Source organism: Fukomys damarensis, unplaced genomic scaffold (assembly GCF_012274545.1).
Source record: "Fukomys damarensis isolate Sample0158 unplaced genomic scaffold, DMR_v1.0_HiC HiC_scaffold_39, whole genome shotgun sequence".
Taxonomy (NCBI): domain Eukaryota; kingdom Metazoa; phylum Chordata; class Mammalia; order Rodentia; family Bathyergidae; genus Fukomys; species Fukomys damarensis.
Window position 1 is genome coordinate 123,497,307 of NW_022900951.1, and position 15,211 is coordinate 123,512,517.

At 38.8% G+C, this 15,211-nt stretch overlaps 1 protein-coding gene and 1 pseudogene across 1 annotated transcript; one reads left to right on the forward strand and one right to left on the reverse strand.

Annotated features, from left to right (window-relative positions):
* Window positions 1-6,294: 6,294 nt before the first annotated feature.
* Window positions 6,295-7,519, reverse strand: LOC104848215 (annotated as a pseudogene).
* A 93-nt stretch (window positions 7,520-7,612) lies between these two features.
* Window positions 7,613-7,963, forward strand: LOC104848210 (60S ribosomal protein L22-like). The gene has a single exon (XM_033760548.1). It carries the CDS (start codon window positions 7,613-7,615, stop codon window positions 7,961-7,963), a length of 351 nt encoding a protein of 116 aa, XP_033616439.1.
* The last annotated feature ends 7,248 nt before the right edge of the window (window positions 7,964-15,211 follow it).

Genomic DNA, 15,211 nt, shown 5'->3' on the forward strand with positions numbered 1-15,211 from the left:
TCCTTCTTTTTCTATTTATTTATTACTCTTTCTATTTATTTATTTGGAGCCAGGTGTGGTGGCACAGGCCTGTAATCCCAGTATTTAGGAGGCTGAGGCAGGAGGATCACTGTGAGTTTGAGACCAGCCTGGGTTATATAGTGAGTTCCAGGTCTCAACTACATAGTGAGACCCTGTCTCAAAAAAACAACAAAAAATGTATCTATTTATTTATTTGGAGACAAGGTCTTGTTAAGTCACTATATTGCCCAGGCTTTGTTCAAACTTTTTATCATCCTGCCTCAGCCTCCCTGAGTCTTTGGATTACAGGATTGTTGCAAGGATAAAATGATCTCACTGAAGAGGAAGTGCTTGAAATAACCACCCAAATTCAGTGTATCATAGGATTATTCTTTCTGTCAAATGAGATATGAGATGTGAGGGCATTCCAGGAGTCTTATGTGAATTGTCAAATGACCTTGAATGAGTCAGCCTCCCTTGGCCTGTTTTCTCATTTGAATGATAAATCCACTTAGGCAACTTTTATTACTAAAATTCTATGCTTCTGGGATTGATTTATTGTCACATATTCCTGTTACCCCACAATATATCAGAAAGGATCACTGAGAAACATAAAAAGAAAGGGTTAGTGCTAAAAAAGAAGCAGCACCAGGATTACAGGCAATTTATTCATGTGTATCTTCAGCTACCACAGTGTGGCCTTAGGCACATTCCTCACATTTTCAATCTCCAAATTCTTGTAAGTAAAGAGAAATCCTAGGCAAAATCAATGCAAAGCAGATCTTGCTGTCTATGCCAGTCCAGTGTCCGCACCTTCTTCTCTCCTATAACTCCCATCACTTTCCCTAACCCAGTGCTCAGTCATTAGGTTCATGAGACACTGACCCTATTGTGCAGAGTTCAAGAGTCCTGGCACACACAGTGGGGCCAGGCCAATGAACAGCTTCCTTTTTCTTTGCCATGGTGACTGATTCTGGGTTGAAGACTCCTAAAAACTGATCCAGTGAAGTCACATAAGAAGTATAAACTGGAACCATAAGAAGTAGAAAGTTTTATTCCAGACAGGATTATTAACTGTTGTAATGGGACAAGCTGGTGGACCTTGCTGGGACCTTGCTGGTGGCCATCTGTCTCCATTTTTGTTGTTGTTGTTGTTGTTTTTTTGACATAGCATCTCACTATGTAGTTGAGACTGATCTGGGACTGACTATGTAGCCCAGGCTGCTCTCGAACTCATAGCGATCCTCCTGCCTCAGCCTCCCAAGTGCTGGGATTATAGGTGTGCGCCACCATGCCCGGCTAAAGAAGAGACTTTCTGATAAACCAGCTCAGAGCAAAGGACAGAGTAATGGAGATCCATGATGACACCACCTGGGCTCCTAGACCCAGCCCTGCCAGAGGACCCAAAGTTACAGAAACCCATCAATGAAGCTAGCTCCAGTTTGGTTTCTGGCCTATGCGTGCATGAGAAGGCATTGTGACAGATGCGCAAAATCTCCAGTTTTCCCTGTGAGTCCTGGAACCTCCCTAGAGGGATACTGGTGGCCATGGAAACCATGCTGGGGCAGGCTGATGAACCCAAAGGGCTGTGGGGCCTGTAGAGCCCCTGTGCTCCTTTAAAATACAGCAGCTTCTCCTTCATATGTTTTGTATTTGGGGACTCGTGCAATTTGCTTTCAAAACAGTTGTTAGCTTATGTACGTAGGGAGGAGTGGAGGGGTTGAGAGAAGGGCAGGGGGATAGGAAAAAAATAAGAACCAAGATAGATTATGTACAAGTACAAATTCCCAATGATGAACAGGCTCACCGATCACAGCATGGAGAGACATCCCAAGTGACCAGAAATTCTTTTCTATGTTGAAACGTATCTTCCACTTTAGGCTGAGTAATAGGGTAGAGGAATGACAGACAAATACAGAAAATGTCACCAGACACAGTACCAGGTATAAAAGCCCAACACAGATCCTGTAACCCAGACACTAATGTGCACCCTCTACTCTGAATATCCTGGAGATGTATTGGCAGTGTCTGTCACCTCTACATGACGGTAAGCATGATCTTTAGCCCAATCGCAGAGTAAGACTGACCTCTTCACAACTATGAGATGAAGAACCCACTGTGACAAAGTCCTCACCGCATTAGAGATTCTGAGGGGATGGCCAGGAGCACAGTATCACTGCGAGCGAGTGGTCGCCTACCAATGTTGTCTTCACCCTTGCCAGGAGTTTACAGTGTGAAACTTTTCAAAAATCAAAGCAAGCCCCTGTGACAACCTCAACAAAATAAAGGAAGCCAGGATCTGACCAAGGAAGGGTTCTTACATGTGATGCCCTAATATTAAAGATCAGGAAAGATTCTGGCAGAAGCATAGGTTTGTAGAAAGGCCACCACAGCCTGATACAAAAGATACATGTGTGATCAACATGTAAGATAAATGTTTAAAGCATTCATTATATTAAAAGAGACATTGGCCCGGGGATTTAGCTCAGCGGTTCAGTGGCCTGCCTTGCAAGCCCAAGGACCCGAGTTCAATCCCCGGTACCAAAAAAAAAAAAAAAAAAAAAAGAAAAAAAGAGAGAGAGAGAGAGAGACATTGCCCTCAATTCCCCCTGAAATCTCTCCGTGCTTCAAACACACTTACCCTGTCATTCTTGCCACTTTCTGAAGTGTTTTCTGCAAGTATTCTTTGGTGACTATCTTTATGACATGTGATAAATAATACAGAGGATGCTGCTGGTGAGTGCCACCGAAGGCACAAACAGGCTTTCTGGAAACAATACTGTGTGTCCTCATTCATGTCACATTTCTCACTGTATCTTTCACCATGCAACTTCTGGCTTGTACCAAAGGTCAAAATGATTGTGGTCTCCAGATTCTTTTGGGGAACAGCAGGAGCCCCAACCTTAAAGTGTGGTGACCGTATCTTTACTTTCCTTCGAGACCTGTTACACATGGTCTGAAATGCAGGGTTCTCTCAGTCTCTCTTCTCTGTTGGTGCGCTGGTGAGCTGTGGAGGAGGAGCAGCATAGGAGCACCTATGATCGGGTGTCTGTCTCTCACAGTGGCCATGGGGCTGTGGCCTTCACCGGTGCTTCTCTCTTTTCTTTCGCCAGTCTAAGAGCGACCAGAAGCCTGACGGGTGTTGCACCTGGGTATTTCCCTTCCCCAGGTGAAGTAGAGACCTTAGCTAACACAGTAGCTCAGACTCCAGAAAAGGGCTCCTCTTGAGGACAGCCCCTGTTAGGAAGAAGAGATGGCTGCATGCCCCAGCTCTCCCCCTGCAGGAAGCAGGAAGGTAGATGTGTCTGGTGTTCACTGTGAGAGCCTGATGGGGCCCCTGGAGGGAAATCCCATCTGGGAAGTGCAGCAGCCTCCCTGAGACTGTGCCCTCTGCAGCTGTTAAGTCTCAAGCTTGGCTACCCAGCCTCCCACCCCTCTCCCCTTACAGATCTGGGCGTCCTACCTAGTACTGGTTCCTGAGGAGAATCGTGCTCTGGCCTTCAGACTCTCCAAGGCTGTTGCTGTCTTTATTTGCCTTTTTCTCCCATCTGGGGCAGAATTTTGCCTTGTGCCTTACTTCCCTGCAGGAGCAAAGAAATACTGTTGGTTTTGTTTTAGTTTTTGGTTTCTTTGTGTGTGTGTGTGTGTGTGTGTGTGTGTGTAAAGGGCAGAGAGCATTCAAAGCTCCTTCTTTGATGCAAAGGTAGAAATCACAAGAGAAATTGTAAATCAAAATTGTTCACGTATTATTTTTAATTGATTTTAAAATTTAAATGCTTTGCTAATATATTTAACATAGCATATAACTATTTGTATAGCAACAGCTAGGATGTGCTGATAAGAAACTCAAATACAGCCTATCAGTAAGCATAATGTTCATGAACTGGAAGAATCAATGAAGTGATAAATCTTAAAGTGATCTATAATTTCGAATTAACTACAATCAAATAAGAGCTGGATTGTTTTTGTAGATGTAGATAAGCTTATTCAAAAAGCTTACAACAAGGCAAAGGAGTTTACATCAGTCAGGGTTTACTAGAGAAACAGATATAACACACAATATGTAAATGTGTGTAAGAATTTACAGGATTGGCTTACAAGGGCCGCCCACAGAGTCAGAAGTGGAAGAGTGCAGAGCATCTGCCTGCACACTGGAGAATGAAGGATTCAGTCGAGGTTCTGGAGCTCAGTGCAGAGTCTGGCTCAGGAGGCTTATGGGTCTGTGATGAAAGCTGAAGAGTCCGTGCTGGAAGCCAGGAGACGACATCAAAGGTGAAGGGGAAGACTGAAGCTCCTCCAAGGACAAAGAAGCAAATTTGTCCTTCTTCATGTCCCGTTTATACCATCCAGGCAACCAGCCACCTTTGGGTGTAGAATTGTTTCTCTTACTCAAATTGACACAATCAATCAACTGTCACAGAGCCAGAATGGTCAGCACAGAATTTTGAAAAAGCAGCATGAACACAAGGGAACTAACCCATCCACTGGAAAATTCATTGGTACATTTAAGGCAAACAATGCAGTTACATTTATCATTGGGATCTTGTACCCTTACATGGTTCTTGTTTGGAAAGTTTTACGAGATACACTTCAACAAGTTTGTGGAATTTAGGCAAAGAGGTCTTACATATCACACCAAAACCATTTTTCATGTAGGAAAAGTGACAAATTGGACTTTACCAAAATTAAATAAAATGTCCAGAGACAGACACTGCCTGTAGTATAAAATAAGATTGTAGAAAATAAAAATGTTTGCAAAACATAGACTAGCAAAGATTTTTCCCCATTCCCCTAGCCTCCCTCCCCGCTATGATTCCCTATTTACAAAGATTTGTTTCCATTTTTCCTTTTCTCTTATTTTTTCTCTTTCCTTTTTACCTTTCCCCTACCCCTCCCATTTACCCAACACCTTTAGACCTTTTCTTCCTATTACAAAATGTCAGTTATACATTTTGACATCCCCCCTTTTTTTGTACCTGGGATCCAACTTGGGTCCTTGTGCTTGTGAGGCAGGCAGTGGAATCACTGAGCTAAATCCCTGACCTGACCCTTATTTACACTTTTAGTTTATTACAGCAGAGAAACTATATGATATTTACACATGTGTGTCCTATGTTCTCAATGTGCATTCACTTAGCTATAAATGTATCTAGCTTCTTGTTCTTTATGGCTAATATTCCATTTTATAAAAAACAAAACAAAACAAACAAACAAAAAACCCACGTCTTTATCCGGTGTCCAACTGATGGGCAGTTGGGCTGTTTCCAAGCTTTAGCTAGTACAAACTGTGCTGCTACAAACATGGGTGAGCATATATCACTGTGGTATGATTGTTTTCATTCTTTTAGGAAGATACCCAGCAGAGGGATGGCTGGGTCAAATGGAACCTCTAGTCCCAGCTCTTTGAGGTATCTCCATATTGATTTCCATAGTGGTTGCACCAGTCTGAACTCCCACCAACAGTGGAGAAGGGTTCCTTTCTCCCCACAACCCCACTAGCATTTGTTATTGGTTGATTTCCTGATAGCAGCCATTCTTTCCGGGGTGAGGTGCAATCTCAGTGTTGTTTTCATCTGCTTCTCTCAAATGACCGGTGATGTGGAACATTTTTTCAAATATGTATTTGCTGCTTTTATTTCATCTGAGAAATGTCTGTTCATTTCAGATGCCCACCTTTGAATTGGGCCTTTATATTTATATTTGGGGGGGCCTGATTGTTTTCAGTAGCCTAAAATGAAATTTATTTTTTTACCCACATGATTTTTTTTTGTGTGTGTGTGGTACTGGACATTGAACTCAGGGCCTTGCACTTACGAGGCAGGCATGGCACCACTGAGCTAAATCCCCCGCTCTCACACATGATTTTTTAATTTTTCTTTTTCCTTCTCTTTTGTAACTTCTCTCAATTGAATTTTTATTTTGATAGGAATAAAAGCAACTATTTCTCTTTATGCCCAATTAAAAAGCAGGAGGAAAGATACAGGCTATGTATATACATACATCATAAACAGCAAGAGAAATAGAATATGTAGGTTAAAACAATTATATTAAACATTCACTTTTGTGTTATCAGATGAACTTCATTCACTCGAGAACAGTCGAAGAGAAAAGACAGACGAGGTGGGTTTGGGACCATCTCAGCCCTGGCTCCAAACTGTGCTAGCAGCGCCGCCCTTGGCCAGGGCACAGAGCCTGCCGAGGTCCAGGCCAGCCCCAGCTCAGCTGTTGAGTCTGAGGTACAAGTGCTGCTGTGACTTCCCAGGTAAGTAGCAAGCACTCCCCTCGGGCGAGTCTTTACTGTGTGCTGACAAGTTTCACAATCATGCTAATGATCCAGAAGCCTTGAGGACAAGTACACAGGTCTGTGCTTGGTTTTTCAATTTTATCCTGGAGGAGCTGGTCAAGTTTGAAATGAAGTTTCTTTACTAATTCAGCCACCTGATGGGAAGCAGCCACGAAACGGATCCAGCCATCATCCAGAGATGACAAACGCCCCTCTGAAGATGCACATTCACTTGGCCTCCTTGAAACAAGAACGGTGGGCACAGACACCATGCTGCAGTCCTGGATGAACACCTGACTAGTTTTGATATTCTCATGGTACAACAGGTAGGGGCTGTCAGAATGTCTGACTTGTTAGTTTACTGACAAAGGGTGAATGTGTACGTAGCCATCGTTCTTGGTGACAAACTTCAACTCAGTTGATTTTGGTTGCATTCTGACAGCTCCAGTACTGGTCTTCTGAAACTTTCCTTCTGGGGTCTTCACTGCACTACATTTGGATACAGAGCAGAACAAGGCATGACTGGTATCAGCTTGAGGGCCTCTGCATTCGAGGTGGCCTCTTCTGTGGCATCTAGGACACCATCTCCTTCTTGGGCCCTTTTCTCAATTTCCCTTGCTCTGAGCCCCTCCTTTGCAAACCTTATATCTGATAACAGTTCAGTGAACTGTCGTTTGAGTCTGGCAATTTCCTATAATCTCAGCCCTCAGGAGGCTGAGGGAGGAGGATTGCTGCAAGTTTGAGGCCACCTGATTTTTTTGAGTTCTTTATATATATATTCTAGATAATAGAATTTTGTCTGAGGAACAGCTGGTAAAATGTTTTTCACACATTGTAGGTTGTCTTTTAGCTCTTGGTGGTTTCTCTTGCAGTGCACAAGCTTTTTAAAAAGATGAGATGCCAGTTGTTGATTCTTTGTGCTAGTTCCTGTGCTACTGAGGATTTGTTCATAGTCTTTTCCTATGCCAATATCTTCAATTCTATCTAGCTTATCTTCCAACAAGTTTAGTGTTTCTATTTTAATATTTAGATCTTTAATACACTTGGATTTTTGTTTAGTGCATGGTGAAAGATGGGAGGCTGAGGCAGGAGGATCTCTGTGAGTTCGAGACCAGCGTGGGCTACAAAGTGAGTTCCAGGTCAGTCTCAACTACATAGTGAGACCCTGTCTGAAAAAACCAAAAGCCAAAAAAAGAACGTAGAGTCTAAAAATCTCAAGAATTAGACAGTACTCATCAAAACAGAAAAGTGAAATTACGACCGAGAATATAATTAGCTTTAGACAATATGAAATGTTCTCTTTCTGATTTCTTGAGCACCACGGCACCTATGAAAAAGCTTGTGGCAAAGGGGGGTAAAAATAAGAAGCAGGTCCTGAAATTCACCCTTTACTGCACACATCCTGTAAAAGATGGAATCATGGATGCTGCCAATTTGAAGCAGTTTCTCCAGCGGAGAATCAAGGTGAACGGCAAAGCTGGGAATCTCAGTGGAGGGGTGGTCACCATCGAAAGGAGCAACAGCAGCTTCACCGTGACTTTTGAGGTGCCCTTTTCCAAAAGGTATTTGAAATATCTCACCAAAAAATATTTGAAGAAGAATAATCTCCATGATTGGTTGCACGTAGTTGCTAACAGCAAAGAGAGTTACAAATTATGTTACTTCCAGATTAACCAGTAGGGAGAGGAGGAGGAAGATGAGGATTAAAACTCCTTAGTCTGGAATATTTTTTATGAGTTCTTGAAACGAAAAAAAAAAGAAAATATGAAATATTTACAGCTAATCTTAAAAATATGGAATATTTGTACACTGAAAACCACGAAACATTGAAGAGTTAAATTAATAAAGATGTAAATATGAGTGTGCTCAAAAATACCATGTATGTTGCTCCATGTCATTCAGCATAAAGCGAGGATCTCCACTATGAGGGGTCACAGTCTGTGACAAGATTCAACTTGCTCCATGCTGTCAGTTCGTTGTGAACTAAGGTGTTAAGAAGGTGTGTTTTAAAGTGTCCCCTGAATCATGGACCTGGAACATCCATTAATTGACATGCAATGCCACTTCAGATTCCAGCTTTTTAAGAAATGTCACCATGGGAGATGAAATTTGGGACTATGGTTATGATCTGAAGAATAAGAACTGGAAATCACCCAGTTCTTCAGAAAGAGTTCCAACATCAAGGTGACATTGATTGTGTTTTTGGCTTTGATGGAGTTGTGTGAGCTGAGTTTGTACCCAGGAACAGTACAGTGAACTCTAAACATTATAAGGTTTCAATAAAGTGTGCATAGAAATAGCCCCAAAATGGGTAAACAGCTTCATCTTCCATCCTGACAACCTTCTTTGTTACACATTGTTTCCGGTATAGAAATTTCTGTCAAATAAAAATGTTATGCTGTGTCCTCATCCACCTTATTCACAAGTTTTGGCACTGTGAAACTTCTGGATCTTCTCCAAAGTAAAAATACTCATGAGAGGTAAATGTTTTAAGTCAGTTCAGGTCATCAAGACAGCCACAGCAGCACAAATAAAGACACAAAAGCAGATCTCCAAAACTGCTTCAGAAAGTTGCAGTAATGATAGAATTAGTATGTTGAGAGGGATTGACGACAGTATGTCTTGTACTGTAAAACATTTTTTAAAAATTTGAACTTTCATGTTTTTAATCATATATCATATGTGGACATATATATCTTTTTTTTTGTACTGGGGATCGAACTTGGGACCTTACACTTGTGAGGCAGGAGGCAGCACCACTGAGCTAAATCCCTGGCCCAGTGACATATATTTCTTATTCAAGGTTTGGAAGACTCAATATTGATAAGATGCCAATTATTTCCAAACTTATGATAGATTTCATGCAGCAGTAACCAAAATCCAGAAAGCTATTTAATATAAATCAACACACTTATGATAGCATTCATGGAGAAATGGTTAGAAACTACATAACTTAAAGGACTATAAAAAAGATAAAATAAATGGAGAAGTTGCACTACTTGATTTTATGGTTCCTAATAAAGTTAGAATAATCCTTAAAGTATGGTATTGGCTTTACTATAGCAATTCATCAATGGAACAGAAAAGAGTATAAAAGTGGATCCACCTGTGCACACATATATAGACAAATAATTTTTGTTAAAGAAGCAAAAAAGGATTAGAAGCAAAAGGGGAAATTGTTTCTTCAACAATGACCTCTGGAACAATCACTTATCCATATGAAAAAAATAAATTTCAATTCATATCTTAATTCATATAAAGGAGTACTTCATAATGCATTATAGACTTAACTGTAAATCTAAACATATGTCTTCTAGAAGAAACAAAGAAAAAATGTTGTCATAGATTAGTTAATACTTTCTTAGATAGAGCAAAACCCCCATCCTTTAAAAAATTTATAAATTTATTTTTAGCCTAATTATGATCTCTTGCCCTTGAACTCCTTGTTAGGAATTTGAAAAGACACAAACAAGGATAATATATTCTACAAGAATATGTACTAATGCCCTACAATGAATGTAACTATTATGTGTCATAAACTTGTACTAATGAAAAAAATTAAAAACTGCCAAAAATGGTTTGATCTTACGTATTTAATAATGGTCTTATATCTCAAATGTATAAAGAACTGTCAAAACTCACACAGTCCAATTAAAATGGGCAGAAGATTTTAAAACTCCAAAAGGACATATATGGCAAATATTCATCCAAATAAGCCATCAACTTCATTAGTCACTGAGAAAATGCAGATGAAAACCGCACCGACATGAAGCTCCTCACTGGCTGTGGTGGCTGATACAAAAGGGACACCATGTGATGGTGACGATCTGCAGCACAGGAACACTCAAGTGCACGTGGTGAGAATGGCAAATAGCAGAATTATTTTACAAAAATGGTTTGGCAGTTTCTAAAGATATTAACACGCACTTTCCATATGGTGGGGAAATTCCACCTTAGCTAATTATGAAACAAACGTTTAAATGGAAGAGAATATATGGTGCAGTGAGATGCACAGGAGAGAAATTTTGAGGAATGTAGAAGAAACGTTTGGTATTGATGAGTATCTTGTGGCAGTCGTTTCTCAGAGTACATTTGTTTCAAAGCTTATCACACTGATTTGTCAAATGTATCTCACTAAAGTTGTTATTGTTGTTAATCTATGTGTTTTTTATATTTTCGTTTTTGGTTACCGCGGATCAAACTTGAGATCTTCTGCTTGAGAGGCAGGTGGCGGAGTCACTGAGCTAAATCCCCAGCCCTTAAAGTTGTTTTTTAAAAATTAAGTTTTCTGCAGAAAAAAACAAATCTTCTTGAAAAAATCTAAACAAAAGATGGCAAGGAGAGAGTTTTAAATCACTGGTATTATTTAAAAATGCTGGGATATGGTGTTGATAAAAATAAGCATTTAAAAAATATGGTCTGGGCTGGGGATTTAGCTCAGAGGTTCCGGCGCCTGCCTCACAAGCACAAGGGCCCGAGTTCGATCCCTGGTGCCAAAAAAATAAAAAATAAAAATAAATAAAAAATTAAAAATATGGTCTATTTCTGTTTAAAAATCTCGCTTCTGGCTGTAGAATAATGAAATAGGTATACTTTTTCCTGTTCTTCCTACTAAAGGCAACCCAAAGCCCAGGACACTGTACACAGACCTAACACGAGAAGATGCTGAGCAGTAGAAATCAGAAGGCAAAGTGCATAGTGACACTGGGATCCAAGGAACACCGGGTCGGTGAGTCCTTGGTTTTTCTTCTTGCCTCATATATACCAGACTTGGAATGAAGAAGCAGCAACCTGGCAATGCTGATGGGCACAGACACACTCTTAAGTAATCAGTGGGTCAGTCAGAAAGTGTCAAGGAAATAAAATTGGTGAACTGAAGTAAAATCAAAATGTAGCGCCTCTCAAGTTGCTTAAGCGAAATGAGTGTTCGGAGGGAAAACTATAACATTTACTATTTATTAAGAAAGATGAAAGGTTTCAATGTAATATTCTAAACTTCCACTTTAACTGAAAAAAATGAAGTGAACAAAAGGAAGTAAAAGATAATAACAATCAATTAAATTAAAATCAGAAAAGAAAATCAAGTAAACAAAAAGTTGTTTCTTTGAATAATTGAATTAGTAAAAGTGTAGATTAGACCAAGCAAAAGAGAAAACAGAATTAGTAAGTAATATCAGGAATGAAGCAAAGAATGTCACTACAAATCCTGCAGAGAGTACAAGGATAGAAACAAAATACTGAGAATTTTTATGTACACAAATTCAAGACCTTAGGTGAAATTGAATGACTTTATTAAAATAACTAATAAAATTCACCCTAGGTAAAATAGCCTGAGTTAGTGCTGGTGAACATTTTAGAGACTAGGGTCCAAACTGCAACCCAAAACCCACTTAGTGATCACAAAGTGCTAACACTGCAGTTAACCCTGAATATAGAAGTTTTAGTTTAACTGCTATCCCATGCTCAGCTGCTGTGGCGACTCAGCTCGTGTGCTGACAGAGAGCTCTGAGGGCCTGCTGTGGCACGTGTGCTGTAGGTTCGCCACCACTGGAGTAGTGAAGCAAGTATTAAAGAAATCCATGCCACATTCGAACACTTTCTGAGAAGAAATATCTAGATGTAATTGATTTTATGGGTGATCTTTCCTAGGCTTTTAAAGAATTGTCACCAAGTCTACACAATATCATCAAGAAAAAATTGCCCCAATTCATTTAATGAGGTTATCACTATCTTTTTTTGTTTGTTTGTTTTGTTTTGTTTTTGATATTTTATTTTATTTTATTTTGTTGTTGTTGTTTTGAGACAGGGTCTCACTATGTAGTTGGGACTGACCTGGAACTCACTATGCAGTCCAGGCTGGTCTTGAACTCACAGCGATCCTCCTGCCTCAGCCTCCCAAGTGCTGGGATTACAGACGTGTGGCACCATGCCCGGCTATCACTATCTTTATATTAAAACCAAGACAAGGTAGCACAAAAAAGGAAAACTACAAATAGCCCTCATGAAAACAGACACAAAAATTCTCAACAAAATAGTAGCAAATAGAACCATAAATTATACAATAATAATATAGCATTATTAAATAGATTTTATCTGGAGAATACAAGACTAGTTCAGTATGTGATTAAAAATCAATGTAATACATGACAATAACAGACTAAATAGATTTATAGTTCTCAGTCTAAGCAGAAAATTAAACAGTAATGTACAACAACTACTTATGGTTAAGAACTCTCATAGAAAAAAATGGAAGCTTAACCTGATAAATGATACAGAAAATGCACAACTAATATCATACTTCATTGTAAAAGACCAAATACCTTCACAATATGATCAAAACCAATGTAAGAATTTCTATGCTCTATTTCTTTCAAGATTATAGTGGAAATCTTACCAAGGGGTTAAAATAAAGAATATAAAGAAGAGTGGTACAGATTGGAATGGAATAACATTGTCTCTATTCTCATGATACATAGTCAACTATGTTAAAAAATTTAAGGACAATTCAAAAAACTCTCAGAATAACTTTAACAAGATCTCTTGATAGAAACAATGATACATAAACATAAATACTTCCTTTTAAATAACTATAAACATTTGAAACCAAAATTTTTAAGAATACCATTTTTTTTATACTGGGGATCGAACTCAGGACCTTTTGCTTTCAAGGCAGGCATGGTGCCACTGAGCTAAATCCCTGGCCCTAAGAAAACCATTTCAATAGCTTCAGTAAATAAAATACTCATGTATAAACTTAGAAAAAAATTCATAGTATCCCTGTGCTGAAAAGTACAGAATACCTGTGAAAGAAATGAAGACCAAAATAAATGGACAGTAATCCTGTGTTTAAAAACTGTCTCAGTATAGTGAAGTTGTCAGTTCCCAACAAAATGATCTGTAGAGTAAAAGCAAAATCAGTCAAAATCCCAGTAAAATTTTTGTTGTAGATACAGCTAAACTCATCCAAAAGATTAAAGGAAATAGAAAAACTAAATTTCATAAAGTAAAGCAGAGATGAAGAATACATGCTCCCAGATTAAAAAAAAAAAAAAAAGCTACTGTAAAGCTTTAGTAACAACGCAGTGTGACATTGGCTAAGGAAAGGACACATAGATCTATGGAATGTAATAAAAAACCAAAAATAGACTCACACAACTATAACCAATTTTTTTAGCCCCCAAAATAAAAAAAAAAAAAAAAGCTACTGTAAAGCTTTAGTAACAACGCAGTGTGACATTGGCTAAGGAAAGGACACATAGATCTATGGAATGTAATAAAAAACCAAAAATAGACTCACACAACTATAACCAATTTTTTTATAAAGAACTAAGTAGTTTAATTGAAAAATATTAGGCTTTTCAATAAGTGGTATTGGAAGAAAGAAACATCCAATGTTAAAATTGGACCTCAACCAAAATTTCACACTTTACATAAAATTAATTCAAAATGTATCATAAAATTATAGATTCCAGGTGTGTTGGCACATGCCTATAATCCAAGCACTCGGGAGGCTAAGGAAGGAGGATTGCCACAAGTTTGAGGCCAGCCTGAACTATGTAGTGAGACCCTGTCTCAAAAAAAAAATATTAAAAAGTATAGGTTAACTCAAAATATATAAGACATTTCAAAGTAAACATGGAGTCAAATCTTTATGACGTGGAGTTAGATGAAGACATCTTAAACATGACACCATGAGCATGATTCATAAAAGGAAAATAATGATAAGTCAAACTTTCTCAAGAGAAAAATATTTGCATCGAGAAATGTAGAATGAAAAGTGAAGCTACAATTGGCTGTGCAATATTTGCAAATCATCTATTGAAAAAGTGGCCCATACAGATAATATATAAAGAGCTCTCAGAAATCCTTTATAAAAAAACACAATTTTTAAGATGCCAAAATTTGTCAATAGATATCTAACAATGTGGGCATTATATGATGAAAAATGAATGAATTCACCAAGAGCACATAAGCCTAAGTGTGTGTACCTGAAAGTACAGCCTCCAAATGCATGAAACAAAACCTAATAGGCAGGAAAGAGAAATAATCAAGTCTTTAATTCTATCTGGAGACTTTACCACTCATCTCTGAGTGAACGATAGTAAACAGAACATTTAAAAGTGCAGAAGGACCTGAAGGAAGGACACTGTTAGCCCACATGAGAATATACATTATTTTCAAGTATATAAGGAATATTCACCAAACTGAAACATAAAATGTCTCTTATAAGATTAAAGGAGTTGGAATCATACAAAGCATGTCCATGGTTTGGTGGAATCATCAAAGAGCGTGTGCTGTAAACCTAATCTCCAGTGCAGCAGTGTTGGGAGGTGGGGCCTAAGGGAGACGCTTTAGGTCACCAGCGTTTCATTCTCATGAATGGGTTGATGCCCATTGTAAAAGGTCTGGAGACTGTGCGTTTGGTGACTTGCTCTATCTTGCCAAGTTCTTGCCCTTCTGCCATGGAAGGAGGCAGCAAGAAGTCCATGGCCAGACGCTGGGGCCTTGACTGTGGGTTTCCTGACCTACAGAGCTGTAAGTCAATTCATTTCTGCATATACTTTTTACCTGAAAGTCTAAGGAAACATATTGAGATCAAAATAACTTGATAAAACTGAAAGACTTAGGAGTTTTATAAAAAATGCTATGGGAGAAAAACTAAAGTGCTTATAGGAGAAAGAAGGATGTGTATATCTTCTAGGAAGAATTAATATGGTGATGAGAAAATTCCTTCAAAACATAAGCAGAAGTATAAAGAATTGTATTAGTGTGAGAGAGCATTAATGACTTTGTTAGGACAGTGTGAGAATGAAAACAATAAAATGAAGGCATTGTGGTTGTGGAAAAGAAGAATGTCACATGAGCCTATAACATAAATAGTTCAGTAGCGATATTAACAAAATTGCTGACTGCAATTTTTTTCTCTTG